The sequence below is a fragment of the Arachis stenosperma genome, chromosome 6 (genome assembly GCF_014773155.1).
Source record: "Arachis stenosperma cultivar V10309 chromosome 6, arast.V10309.gnm1.PFL2, whole genome shotgun sequence".
NCBI classification, from domain to species: Eukaryota; Viridiplantae; Streptophyta; class Magnoliopsida; order Fabales; family Fabaceae; genus Arachis; species Arachis stenosperma.
This window is the reverse complement of record NC_080382.1, coordinates 85,722,387-85,737,734: the sequence shown is the minus strand read 5'-3', so window position 1 is coordinate 85,737,734 and position 15,348 is coordinate 85,722,387. Positions and strand designations below refer to the sequence as shown.

Here is a 15,348-nt window from a genome sequence, read left to right as displayed (position 1 = left end):
TAGGGTTCTTAGTTTAAGTTTCTCTTTAATTTGACTTTTTAATACTTGTTTTAGTGTAGTTTCATTTACATTTTCATGTTCTATTGTCTTTAGTCTCTTAGTTTCCTTTGTTAATTTCTCTTTTTTGTTACTTTTTATGTTGATGAACTCTTGTTAATTTCCATTTCATTTAATGTAATTTTATGTTTTCATGTTTATTGTTGCTTAATTGAGTTTTTATTATTGTTATCTTGCATTTGGTAGTCTTAGATTTTATTATTATTACAATTTATTATGCTTTTCTTTTTATGCACACCAAGTGTTTGATAAAATGCTTGGTTTGGTCTTAGAGTATATTTTGAGCATTCTTAGCTTGGAAGGAGAAGTTCGGTAATCTTGAGTCGTTAATACTTAACTTATGTTAGTGATCTATAGTTGTTAGTTAATATTGTTTCCATTAACATTACTTATGGATTGGGGTTAACTAGGCATATTTGACTTTCTTCCGATGTGGAGATAACATAATAGGCTTGACTCATGTTAATTATTGTGTTAAGATTAACGACTAGGATAGAAAACCTTGATTTTCAATCCTTGCCATGAATGCCTCTTTAGTATTTATTCTCTTTAGTTGTTTGCTTTATTTTATTGTCATTTAAATTCTTGTCTTCTCATATGCAAACCCCCTTGAACCTCATAACCGATAACATGCATACCTCACTGCAATTCTTTTGAGAGACGACCCGAGATCTAATACTCTCGGTATTTTTATTAGTTTACATTGTGACAAATAAAATTAAACTTTGATTGAGAATCCGTTGTTGGTCTAAACTATGTTTGCAACGAAGTAATTCTTTTATCAAGAGGAATTCAAGATTGGCATAAATTCTACCCATCACATACAGACCATGAAACTTCCTTTGAGTGTTTGTGATAGTATTGATAAAATTTGCAGTAACTTCTTATGAGGAAGTGCTAGCTTAGGGAGGAAACCTTACTACATGAGCTGGGAGAAAGTTTGCCTCCCCAAAAGCCTGGGCAATTTGGGCTTCAAACCAGCTAGGGTGTTGAACAATGCGAATCTTATGAAGCTGGATTGGAAACTAATACATAATAAGGATGCGCTATGGGTAAAGATAGTCTGCAGCAAGTATGGATGTGGAGATGACTCCCTGCCACTTATCACAAAACATTTATCTTTATCTAATACTTGGAAAGGTATCTTTCAAGTTTGGAAGAAGTTTGCAATTAGTCTAGTTTGGAGACTTGGTTCCGAAGAAAGTGTTAATTTCTGGAGAGATCATTGGATGCCAGGGGCACACCACCTGTTGGATTTTGCTTAGCCCGAGGTGTTTTTTGATATGTTGGAGAAACAAGTGTGTGACTATGTGTCAGACGAGAGGTGGGAACTCAGTCGAATTGCAGTGGTTCTAGGCGAAGACTGGATTAGTTTTTAGTTTAATGAAAACACCTAAACCAGCGATGGGAGAGGATATATTAACCTGACTGTTGATATCAGATGGTACGTTTACTATCAAGTCAGCTTGCTCCCTCAACTTAAGTACTTCGGATAACTCTAAGGCTAAGCTTTTTTTGAAGATCTGGAAGCCTGAAACTCCCGAAAGGTTGCGTACTTTTTGTTGCCTTGTTGCAAATGAGGTCCTATTAACTAACGAGATTATAGTCAAAAGACATATAGCCCAAGATGGGTCTCGTGTAATTTGTGGTGAGGCAACCGAATTGATGGTCCATGTGATCCGAGACTGCAGAGTTGTGCGACAAACATGGATGAGAATTGATGCCCGATTGCGAATTGGTAATTTTTTCAATACCCCTTCCTCCCTTAGTTGTTGGAGAACTTATCATTCCAATCCCTCTTCAAAATGGTTCACTGGCCCCTCCTTTTGGTGTGCACAATAAATGCTCTCTAGCATCGTCGGAATAAGGTGGTCTTTGATAGCGATGAGGCCATAGCAGAGAATAGCATTCAGTCTTTGTCCTTTCACTTAGCGAAGGACTATTCTTTGGTGCAGTCCGAGCTAGCTCGGCGTAGGAAGAAGTTTGGCAACTTCATAGAAAGACAGATCAGATGGAAGCCACCAAATCACCCTTTTATTAAGCTCAACTCAGATGGCTCCATGTTAGATGGAGGAAAAGCAGCTTGTGGTGGGATCCTAAGGGACTCTGATAGAAGATTTCTGGCTTGCTTTAGTGCTAATTTGGATTGCGGAACAGTAACGATAGCAGAGCTTTAGAGAATTTTGCTATGCTTAGATCTAACTCTGAATATTGGTTGTTTTCATCTAATTATTGAAGTTGATTTTGTTGTTATGATGAAGCTTTGTCTCCATAAGGGAATCGACTTACATGCTACTTGATCTTCAGTCTTGGCTATCAGAAACAGATGCCACAGATTTACTAACTAGAGTATTCATTATCAGTTTCGAAAAGCAAATACTTATGCCGATAAATTGACTCACTTTGACTACAGTCTTCAGTCCAGCTATCATATTTTTTTCAATTTACCTTCTTATATTTCTTTAAATTTTTATGCTATAAATTCTATAGGTATTGCCCTCTCTAAAATAATTTCTATTTAGTTTCCTTGTTTTTTTTTTGGGCGTCTCTCTTCCCCGATATTTATCAATATATATATATATATATATATACTAGAAAAAGAGAATTACATAAATACATATTTAATTGGTCCATTTCAAATTTTACCAAATAATATTTATTATTACCCAATAGTTTTACATAGAAGTAAAGATAATCAATAGCATCATAATCTTAATTTTAGATAAATGGTCTCAATTTATCCTTATTAATTATTCTATTATTGTAATTTCATTTTCTTTTTGTAAAGCATATTTATTATTTGCTCTTTCTTCTCTGTCATCTAATAGAGCTATTAATGAAAAAGAATTTAATGTTATGTAATTTTATAAATAAAAGTTATTTTAGACCAAATTGAATTTTAAATAGGAAATTATTTGAAAGCATCGAGTATTATTACTGTAGGAATATTGTAAGTAGATAAGGTCAAAGCAGGGATTAATAGCAATAAAAAGAAACGTAATCGGTTTAGGATTGAATCATCACATGACTTTTCAATATCATAATAAAGTAAAATATTAATTAATTTTAATGCTTGGATTTAATTGTGGTGCCATTCAATGGAGGAGCCAAGGAACATGGTTTTCATTTTCTCTCTGTATTAGTCTTTGTCTTTACTCTTTCCACTTATGTTTCTCTCAACAGGCTATGCTAAAGATAACAGAAAGGACGTTTAACACATGGAAAACTCCAGAAGCGGAAGTTGCCCTGTCTTTTGTCACCTTCAATCTCTCTCTCTCTATCTCTTTCTAGTTGCTAGCTAATTCTTTCTTCCATCTTGTGCAAACACAAGAGTAAGTAACCGTTGATCCATATCTTTTTATTTTTTAATAAAATTGGGGTTAATTATTATTCTTTTAATATTAATAATGAGAGGGTTAGCATCATGTTACAATGAACATGCGATTAGAGTGTCCGATTCGTATTGTTCTTCAAAGCCTTCAAGCCAAGCCTATCTCTGTCCAAAGATAACCCTTTCTTCCACCAAATACTCTGTTACTTCAGTTTACAAAGTCAACTTCAATTCCACGCAAAAACCACAACTGCTCTTGATATCATTAACTTGGACCAAGAAACTCATAGGCCAAGGCTTCGTCATAACCGTTACCAATAATTCTGATCCTTCTTTCCACTCCATACCAAAGGAGCACCAATTAAGAAAAAGCAAAGGAAACGAAACCTTGGAGTCTCAGAACCTTCACGTGCAAGTCTCGTGGGATGTCACTGCCGCAAAATACAGCAGCGATCAAGGGCCAGAGCCTATTGGCGGGTTCTACGTTGATGTTTTGGTCAACGCAGAACCCTGCCTGCACCTCGGTGACAACAAGAACGCCGAGGCAAATGGTGGCTATGGAAGCTTCTCGTTGGTTTCTAGAATCGAGAGGTTCTTCGGCAATGCTATGTTTTCGACGAAGACGAGGTTCTCCGATGCGGGAATCTCGCACGACATAGTGATAAATTTTCGTACGGTAGACGAAGAATGTTACAAGGGACACGGACATGATGAAGTAGTATTGTGTGTGCATATGGACGAGAAGAGAATTTTGCAGGTGAAGAGGCTGAAGTGGAACTTTCGCGGGAACCACACGGTTTTCGTGGACGGTTTAGTTGTGGATATGATGTGGGACATTCATGATTGGCTTTTCTTCGATCAAAACAACAGAGGCTCTGCTGTTTTCATGTTCCGTACGAGGAGTGGATTGGACAGTAGGTTGTGGTTGTTGGAAGAGAAGGATTTCGAGACAAGTGACAATGGATTCTCTTTGTTGATATGTGCTAACAGTAAGAATCCTGATTGATTCATTCACTTAGCTTCTATATATTATTATCTATCATTCAACTGGTTTTCCTTTCTCTCAAGACTTTGACGAAACTGAGACCTATTGAGATTTTCCCCTCTCAATCTATCTAGACTTGAAGGTTTATATATTATCTTGTGCTCATGTATTTTTCATCTTGAAAGGATAGATCAACCATTTAGATTAAGGAAAATATTATATGTATAGTGGAATTAATTCTATATAATGTGGTGCTAATTTCGTCCCCTACAAGGCTACAATCATCAAGTTATAGATAATCTTTTCGTTGAATTTATTCAAATCGCACTCTCGTGCATTTATCAAAAGAAATTATAATTAGTAGTTCTTGATTCGAGTTTAACCATTGAGTAATCAATGTTGTAAATATTATCTTAACAATCGAGTTTAATATATTGTCTATCTATGAATTATAAATTTTTTATTATGTTTTACATCAAAATTATATATAAAAAATGACTATAAAATTTTAAATAATTAAGAATATTAATATATATGTAAAATTATATATTACTATTATATATATATATATATATATATATATAAAATAGTAATATATAATTATTAATACGCATATAGGATATGCTTTTTATCTAACTTTTAATATTATATATATATAATCAATCCACCTCACGAGTAAATTGACCAATCGACCAATTCAAATTGGTTATTTATTAATGTACTTTATTTAGGGACTCTTTGCCGTGAAGACTGGGCTCATCTGGGCTTTTGCTAAATCAAGCCTGACCTGTTTGATAAATATGTGGTCAAAATTTAATCCTATATATTAAATACTAAGAAAAAAGTTGAATCCTATTATTTTTGAATTTTACTTTAGAGAGTAAAATGTAATCTCTCACCATTTATTTTATAGGTGAGACCAAGAAAAAATATGAGAGAGAAATCATTTAAAGGTGCACAACTAGAAAATTGATTAATACAGACAGATTTACAGACGCATTTAGTCTTTATTACAAACGGATTTTTGGTTACCAACGGATTTTGTCCCTCTGTAAAAGCCTTGTCGGAAATTATTTACCGACGGATTTTTTTCCGTCGGAAAATTACAGACGGATTTTTACCAGTTACCGATGGATTTTTACTCTGTAAATTTTCTATCCATTTTCCAAAGGTGACGAACTTTTCGACGGATTTTCTGTCTATAATTACAGACGGATTTTTCGACGGATTTTCCGTCTGTAATTATAGACGGATTTTCCGACGGATTTTCCGTCTGTAATTTGAACCATGGAAAATCATCTCACACTGTGATTACAGACAGAAAATTCGTCTGTAAATTCGTCGGTAAAGAAAAATAGAAATTTTTTTAAATTTTTCCATTGCAAAATGAATACTTTAGGTTTATTTTTTAAATTTCCTCCATCAAACACACTGTAAATTGAAAAAAAGAGACCAAAAATCATATAGATAAACATAATATTCATTACATGATGCCTATAAAATTGGAAGTTATTTTTCAACATCATTGGCCAATATCTCACTATCTCAATAAAAAGATAGCCAAAAAATAAACCATTGACAGAACTATAACTATTTACATTACTCATTGACACTACTAGTTCCTTCATTTTCAACAATTTAAACAAACAAGATTTTATATTGATCCTATTCCTTTTAGATTGCATGATGGTGACTTGCTCAGAGCTATTGACAAAAACACCTCCTGGATCTCCTTGTGGTTGTGTGCGGCCACTTCAAGTTAAACTCCACATCAGCATTGCAATATACAAGTTCTTTCCTTTGGTTTTCAAGCTAGTTGAGGAAATTGCAGCCAGTTTTTTGTTGAGTCGCAACCAGGTTCGCATTGTTGGAGCTAATGCAGCAAATCATCAACTAGAGAAAACCACTGTTCTCTTAAATTTGGTGCCTCAAGGAGTTAAGTTTGATGATACAACATCATTCTTGATATACAAAAAATTCTGGCACAAAGAAATTCTCACTGATGCTTCCCCTTTTGGCACAAGAAATTCTGGCACAAAGAAAATCTAATGGCTTATTCAACCAGAAAAAGAATATATTTCAAGGTACCTAATTACTTTCATGGTTTATAAGGCAACACGTGAAATCTTAAAAACCAAATCCTTGTGACATTGATTAATGGAAATACTGAGATAATATTCTATATATTCTATTTTTTTATCAGCAAAATGAAGAAAACACAGTTTGTATTGACACAGCTCTCTTCTTTATTTATAGAGTTTGCTGATATAGAAGCTGTCACAAAGCAGAGTTTCAAAAATTCATCCTTCTAAATGGTCTTCACAGACACATCACAACTATACTAATATTTGGCAACTAAATTTGCCTTTCAATAGAAGAGCGCAATATAGATTTACCTCAACAAGGACCTTTGCCTTCTTTGATTTAAGATCAACAGAATCCTTTTAAGAAGGTATATGATCATCAGTAACAAATATTGTTAGGCTATAAGAAAGAAATATTTATGTATAAACAACAACAATTATAAACCATGACCATTTATTTCTACAGTTCCCTTTTGCAATTGATAAGCTACACCTGAATCCACTTAAGAGAATCCACTTAAGACTATGTAACTTTATTGATAACCTCAAAACGCCTATATATGAACACCTTTACTTTTTTTTGCCGTTGAGCAAGATGAAGACCATCATAATATGTTCCTTATTATCACAATGTGCATATATAATATACAAGTAACTTCCCTAGTATTAACGTGTAGGAAATAATGGTTAGATTCAAACATAATCATTGATGGCATATTTGTAGTTAATCAAGCATTAAATCACTACAATGACAATACCTATTGAGTTGCTCTTTCCTGCAGATATCAAAATCATGTTAAGGGCTGACTATGATGCTCAACACTAACCTGAAAATTGGAAACTAAAAGCCCTTTATCACAGGTTGAAACTTATCAAATCCATTTATGTTTTCCTTCAAATTTCAAAAAAATGAACCAACAAAAAGTAGAATAAAAATTTGAACCTCTATCTGAGCACCTAGGTTAGTGTCAAAAATTTGGTATCGCTTTTTAACAAACTGAGCAAGGAAACCATCCTTTGGTCTAGTATAATATAATGGAAATTAAAAAGAAAAATTAATATGATTTATGAGTGAAGTTTTGACATGAATTCTCTAAATCTAAATTAGAAAAATATTCATAAATAGGTGTAAGCAATGGTACCTCAATTAACTTAGCAGCATTCTTGAATCTACGAGCCATTGTGTCCATTCCAACAATGTGAGCTATGAACAAGTCTTCCAACATATGTGCTTTCTCTCCGCCTAAATTATTTGGAAGACAAAAAGATTAAATTGGAACTATTCGGATTAGTATACACTATTTCATAGTTTGTATCTGTGCATAGATACTGTTTCATGACTTAATTGGAATGCTGTCACACTTCTGCACCTCAATGAAAAATTCTTTAGTATTTTATGACATTCCATAATCATAAGAAAATAAAAAGAAACAATGATAAAATTCTTTAGTATTTTATGACATTTCGTAATCATGTAGGTAAACCAATCCATTAAGATGTTTCTAGCTTTCATACCACATATAATTATCTTACTTTGATTCAAAGCTTAAGCGAGTTTCCACCAATTTAAATTAATCAGTCTCAGCACAACTAACTAAGTTCACATGTTGGACAAGAGAGGCATTACCTGTAGCCATAATGCTACTAGACCCCAAACACTTGCAGCTATTTTTCACAACAGAACCAATTGTCATTCAAGTGAATTAAGTATATGTAGTTATAGTTTCTCTTATGGTTTCTATAGTTCCTTCACCTATTCTTTCACATAACGTATGAAATGACATAGATCCTATTACCACTTGTTAGGATTTGATTCGATTCAATGCGGACAAAAATTCTCGTATCAAATAAGGTCATGAAGTGTCAAAGATGATAACAGAACTTTCCCATTTGTAACACTATTTGTATATATTATGAATATACTAATTGCGGAAAAATTAACTCCAGAATGAGCAAAAGCTTTTATTTCATTAGACAGGAATAAACTAACTAATGCATGTGTTAAAACTCATATGAAACTCATGCAGTGATCCATTTCTATGAAACTCATAGACTAAGAGGTGCTGCCCATACATTGAACAATAACCAATATAAATGGATGAATAGACAAAAAGAAAGAAAAAAATATATAACAAATACAATGAAGAAGAAAATAAAAAATAGAGAGAAGAGAATACCAGTTTTAGCGACTACGATGGATAAGAGAATCAAGCATGGAAGTAAAAAGGAAGATTTTGCAATTCTAAAAGTAATTAGTTGTGGCTACGGTATGAGTTTGAGTGAAGTGAAGAAAGATGAATGAGGATTGGGTAGTGTAAAGTGGATGGGATGGTGTTACTATATATATATAGTTCAGCGATGGTGAAGCTACTTTGTGGTTGTGGATACCCAACAACTAGATAGTGAATCACAACAAGCAATTTGTTTTAGTTTTTCATGTCCCAGCCTTGGATATTTATAAGGAAAGGAAAAATGGACCATAGTTCAAAAAGACTAACTACAGTTAGAAAATGTCAAAAAACTCACGATAATGAAGTCACGGTTATAGAAGACTACAAAAGCACATGCACTAGTTTTTACATGGTGCTCCTTACTCCAAAGAACCACAAATTAAAATACTAATAAATCTGTATATTATTAAGCGTACCAACATAAGCATTTATTATCATGGCATGCAATTGTGTCATTCAATCCATGTAGTTAAACCCCAATTAGTGAAGAAAAAATAACTCACAAAAGAAGGATTTGATCCATTGTAAGCAAGAACAAGATTAACAACTCCTTCACCCCTGTAAACCCAGTTAGCTACATCTTCCCTTAGAGTTTGCTCCATCAGTTTTCACCTGAAAAAATCTCATTTTTAGTTCAGGCATGTTATCAAACATTAAGAAGACACCTATTCCAAGGGTTACCTGAAACTGTAGGTCGATCTCGGATGAGATCTTCTGTATTGGTCAGAACGGTGGTATCCGATTTGTGGGACTTAATGGAGGTGCTGATTCCTTCGTCCCCGGAGGGTGGGGGGTACCTGCAAGGGACTCCGATTCTTAAGTTAGCAAGGGTATTAAGCAGGTATTGAGTAGAATCAGAGTATGAGTTATTTCAATGCCTCTTCGCTTGTTGAGTAGAATCAGAGTATTGAGTAGAATCAGAGTATGAGTAGAATCAGGTATAGACGTAGGTGTGGATTGTTGGTAATTGAAGTTGATGAAAAAGACGAAATGCCTTCCAAAGTTACCATAGCTACAGCTTCCATGATACCTAAAGCTGTCACAATAAATGGATCTTTGATGTATGAGACATGCAAGGTATTGATTATTGAAAGATGGTGCTGCGGTCCTAGTTATATTGATTAACAAATAAAAGTACCACGAGAAGTTTTCTACTTGTGATATACTAACAAAATTGACCCATCTCGACAACTCACACAATGAACAATTAAAAAACTTGGAGGAAGAAAAACAGCATCAAAAGAAATAGATAGTGGAATAGATCATAAATCATAGCACAGCTACTCAAAATTAAAGATCCAAACAAACAATAAAGAAAAAAGGAGAAGAGCTTGTAGCAATTAATAGCAACTCACAGTGAACTCAAGTCAGCTTTAGGCATAGCCTCCAAACCCTAGAAAAGATAGATTACTTGATTATTCCCATTAAAAAAAAACTTAAGCACCAGAAAGTAACTAACTAAATCAAATTCTGCAGGAACAAATTCTAATAGAAGAAATCAAAGAGATAAACCAAAAGGTTGATAAGAAAATAAGAAAAAATTAATGGAAGTAGAGATGAAATCACAAAATCAAAAATCAACTCACAAAATCAAAGGCAAAAACGGTGAGGAGCAGAGAATCAGAAACGACGCAAGGCGAGGAGGGGAGGAACCCTTCACGACGGTGACGCTACCAGCTCAACTCAGAACTTGGTGCGACGGCGAGAAAAGGAGGAACAATGTGAAGAGGGCCGAGTAGAGCTTCCCCAGATGATGAAGGAACCCATGGTCTGTCCCCGCTGGCGACAACAGCATCTTCTACCGGAGGAGAAGCGTTTGACGACAACTTTGAAGAGGGAGGGATGAGGGTGAAAATGAGTTCATAGGTCAGGAGGAGAATGGAGCTCGATAAGGATGGTTATAAAATTAGGGTTAATTTAATATTTTCGACGGAAAATTTAAATTAATAATTTAATAAAACGCAGCGTTTTGTCTATTTAATTACAGACGGATTTTCTGTCTGTAACCATTTTTCACAGAAAAAAATAATTTTTCCGACAGAATTATCGACGGATTCTCTTTTCCGTCTGTAATTTATGCTAATCCTTTTTTTTGTTTTCTAACCAAAAATCCCTCTGAAATTCCCTCTGTATTTTCGTGGGATAAAATCCGTCGGAAATATCCGTCTGTAATAACTAGTTTTCTAGTAATGGTGAGAAATCACACTTTTCCCTTTTAAATAAAAATTTAAATTTTAGAGAATCCAAATTCATTATTTTTTATAAGCTTTTTTAATTTTAGGTTCAAGTTTAATTTGTTAATTAAAAAGATATAATCCCACAAGCCTATCTAATCTGTTTCATGCATTATAATTTGAAATCATATACTTAAAAAAAATCCAAACTAATATTAGATACATTTAGGAATTTATAATTTATAATTTATTGATATATAAACCATATTTACAACTCTACTTATAACTATAATCTATAAACATAAATTAAATTCAAATTATATTAAAGTAATATATAATCCACGTATAGTAAAACCAACCTAGTATTAAGTTTGGATATTTAAATTGTTCATAGAAAAAGAATACACTAATACCAAATTAATAACTTACATAATTTTATATTACTAATTTATCACATACCAAGAAAATGCATGAAATTCTTTTATGATCCAAAATATTAAAAAAAATTAAGTAAACTATTATTTCTATCTACAAAAATTTTAAATATTGATAAATCTACTCATGAAATTAGAAATGTACATACACCGGGTGAAATGGGGTTTGCCTTGACTCGAACGCGATCCTGAATAATGACCGGGTTAATTTTTTAGAGTCTTATCCGATCTTAGACCCAATAAAATTACACTACTTTTAAGTCACACTAAAATCGGGTTTAGACTGATGAGGTTGAGTATTGATAAATTTTATGTCAAAAAATTATGATCACCTATTTATAAAGGAAAAAAACATATTTATTACCGTGAAGTTAATATCTATATTTGAACTTGAATTTATCCATAAATTCTAATTTCATGCTTCTTTGATTTATTTTCTAATTCATCAAATGTGATTGAAAACAAAACAATAAGTTTATAATTAATATAACATAATATTGGAACTAATTTAAAACATATATACCTTTTAACTTTTAGTCTTCTTTGAATGTACATAGGCCTTGACCCGGACCCGACCCTAAAGAATGACCGGGTCTATTTTTTAGACCCTTACCCAACCCTACACCAGGTGAAATTACACCAAATTAACCTCCAAAGTATTCGGGTCTGAACCAGATCTTCGGGTCGGGTCGAGTCATGTGCACCCCTACATGAAACAATGAAATTGAAGTTGTACCTATGAAAGATAGGATCCGTATGATAAAATTATCCAAACCTTAAAAATTCCAAATTACGCTTCTTATAACGTTAATTTTCCTCATCCTTTATCCCCCTTTCTATCCCCATTACAAATCACAACTATAATTTAATTAAAAAAATCCAAAACAAGTATAACTTCGTTTTAGTCGTTTCTCGTAGGATCAACAATCAATTGTTTTTCATGCCTTAGTGAACATCACAATCGTATATCCGAACTAAGCTCAAACAAAATAATAATTGTTGCTCTTAGAGAGGGAGGGCAAGGTTAGAAAGCGATGAAGATGAATAAGAGAGATGGAGGAGTGAGAGAAAAAAGGAATGACTACTGGATTAGAAAGTCCTACCACCACCATGGTGTACAGCAAAGAAAAGAGTAGCAACCAAAACTGTCATTGTCATCGCCGTTGTAGCTGGAGGCGCAGAGAATGAAGAGAGGGATAGCTCGAGTTAGCCAGAGAAAAAGGGAGAAGGATGCAATGGAGGAGGAGCCGTTCTGCCAGCGCCGCGCCTGCTATCACTATCGACGGAGCTCGCCACTGTAGGCACTGACCTTGCTAATGGCTCCAACCTCAACGGCTGTGATAAGAGAATTTATTGTATAGTTTGGAATCAATCAAAAACATGAATCACTTTGTTAGTAGCATAGTCCAAACCAACAATGAATTCTGTTAATCAAATGTTTACAAATTCTAATTAACCGAGAGTATTTAAATCTCGGGTCATTCTCCCTAGGAGTTGCAATGAAATGTACATTTATTGGCTATGAGAGAGAGCATAGGGTTGTGAATGAAAGCAAGAGAGGCAAGGAATGTAAATGGCAAGAAAGTAATGATCATGCAAGGAATTAAAATAAAGCAAGTAAAGGCAATGAAAATAGAAATTAAGTGCTAAAAAGGGCTCTTGGTGAGAATTAGAGAATTTGGGATTCCTATCCTAGTTATGGACCACAAACATGGCAATTGTGTGGAGTCAATCTAAATTAGTCAATCCTCCTTGAGAATTAGTCAAAAGGGCATAATTGGTCTCAATCCATAAGTCCTAGTCAACTAACTAATTACTTAGTGAAAGACTAGCGTCATTGGAAACCAAACCAATTAGCCATTCCCACACAATGCGGAATGGACATCCACAACTCAATTTCACCCAAACACCCAATTTCTCAACCAAGAGCGTGAAAGCTAAACACACAAGGAATTAAACATCAAAGCAATTAAATACAAAGAAAGGAAACTTCAAATGCAAGAAACCTCTTGGCAAGTAATTGAGAACTAAGGTTACCTATCCTAGACATTGACCACAAACATATGATGATTATAAAGAGTTAATCCTACTTAGTTAACCTTACATCGAAGATAAGTCAAATAGGCATAGTTGATTCCAATCCCTAAGTCCTATGTCAACACTAAGGGGTCACATAGTGTCAAGGGAGACCAAATCAACTAACTACTCTAATGTATCAAATAAGAATGGACATCAATGACTCAAGGATCACCAAAGTCACCAATTTCAAGCCAAGAGTGGAGAAAAATTATGTAAAAACTAAGTCAAGCATTTTATCAAACACTTGGGGTGCATGAAAATAAAATAATGAAGAACTGAAGATTGATGGTTTAGAAGTTATAGTAAACTCTCGTTGTAAGTATAGTTACTAAACCAAGCAATCAACCTTTCTTACAAACGTTTTGGTTGTCACAAGTAACAAACCCCTAAATAAATTGATAACCGAAGTATTTAAACCTCGGGTCGTCTTCTCAAGGAATTGCAGGGAGGTATGTTCTTATTATTGGCTATGAAGATTGTAAATCAGGGTTTTAAAAATGAGGAACAAGTAATTTAAATGACAAATAAAATAAATAATTAACTATAAAATAAACTCTTGGCAAGATATGAAAATTCGGAAGTCCTATCCTAGTTACTCCTATAAGACTGGAAATTAATCCCACTTAATTAACCTTTGCGTAAGCAAGGAAAAGTCAAGTGAACTAATTGGTTGGATTTCCCAAGTTCTAGCCAAATCCTAAGGAAAGACTAGAGTTAGTGGAATTCTAGTTAATTAGCCGACATAACAATCAATCATGAATAGTTGATAACTCAAGAGCTTCCAGTTAATCAATTAAAGCCAATAATATAAAAAGCTAAATAAGAATCTTAGATCTGAAATACCTCAATTGCATTAATTAAGAAAATCCTAACATGAATGGCTCATAAGCCAAATAGGCAACATATGTAATACAAGCATTAAATTATCTGAGAGTAGAAGAGAAAATAAATAAGAATAGGAACATTGAACCTGATATGAAGATGAAATAATCCTGAAGTGAAGAAATCCTAATCCTAAAATAAATTCTAATCCTAATCCTAATCCTAAGAGAGAGGAGAGAACTCTCTCACTAAAAACTACATCTAAAACTAAAAATTATGAATTATGAAAGCATATTTATGAATGGATGCATTCCCCCACTTTATAGCCTCTAATATGTGTTCTCTGGGCCGAAAACTAGGTCAGAAATAGCCCAGAAGTCACTTCCAGCGCTTTCTGGTCCGTACAGGTCACGACCAAGTGACGAGGAGGCGTCATCCACGTGTCCGCGCGGATTGCAGTTCGCAGATGCGATGCGGGCGCGTCATTCACGCGTTCACGTCGCGTAACTTCAGGGCAGCTATGACAAATTATATATCAAATCGAAGCCCCGGACGTTAGCTTTCCAACACAACTAGAACCGCGTCATTTGGACCTCCGTAGCTAAAGTTATAGCCGTTTGAGTGCAAAGAGGTCAGGTTGGACAGCTTAGCAATTCCTCCAACTTCTTGTATTCCTTCCACTTTTGCATGCTTCCTTTTCATCCTCTAAGCCATTCTTGTCCTGTAATCTCTGAAGTCACTTAACACACATATCAAGGCATCTAATGGTAATAAGAGAGGATTAAACATAGGGAACTTAAGGCCAAAGAAGCATGTATTCAATCGAAGCACATAATTAGGAAGGCAAATGTAAAACCATGCAAATAGTATGAATAAGTGGGTAAAGAGTTGATAAAAACCACTCAATTGAGCACAAGATAAACCATAAAATAGTGGTTTATCAACCTCCCCACACTTAAACATTAGCATGTCCTCATGCTAAGCTCAAGAGAAGCTATAAAGAAGTGAAGAGGAATGATAGAGAGTATGCAATGCAACCTATCTATGTGAATGCAACTACATGCAAAATGTTTCTACCTACTTGGTTAAAAGCAAACAAGTTCTTCAAGACAAATATGAATCAAATTCCACTAATTCAAATTACACAATAA

At 34.1% G+C, this 15,348-nt stretch overlaps 1 protein-coding gene across 1 annotated transcript; it reads left to right on the top strand.

Annotated features, from left to right (window-relative positions):
- Positions 1-3,180: 3,180 nt before the first annotated feature.
- LOC130935958 (uncharacterized) lies at positions 3,181-4,643 on the top strand. The gene has a single exon (XM_057865900.1). It carries the CDS (start codon positions 3,465-3,467, stop codon positions 4,392-4,394), a length of 930 nt encoding a protein of 309 aa, XP_057721883.1. The 5' UTR covers positions 3,181-3,464; the 3' UTR covers positions 4,395-4,643.
- The last annotated feature ends 10,705 nt before the right edge of the window (positions 4,644-15,348 follow it).

Coding starts and splice junctions, on each gene's coding strand:
- LOC130935958 (XM_057865900.1), top strand. CDS start 3,465: ATGAGAGGGTTAGCATCATGTTACAATGAACATGCGATTAGAGTGTCC.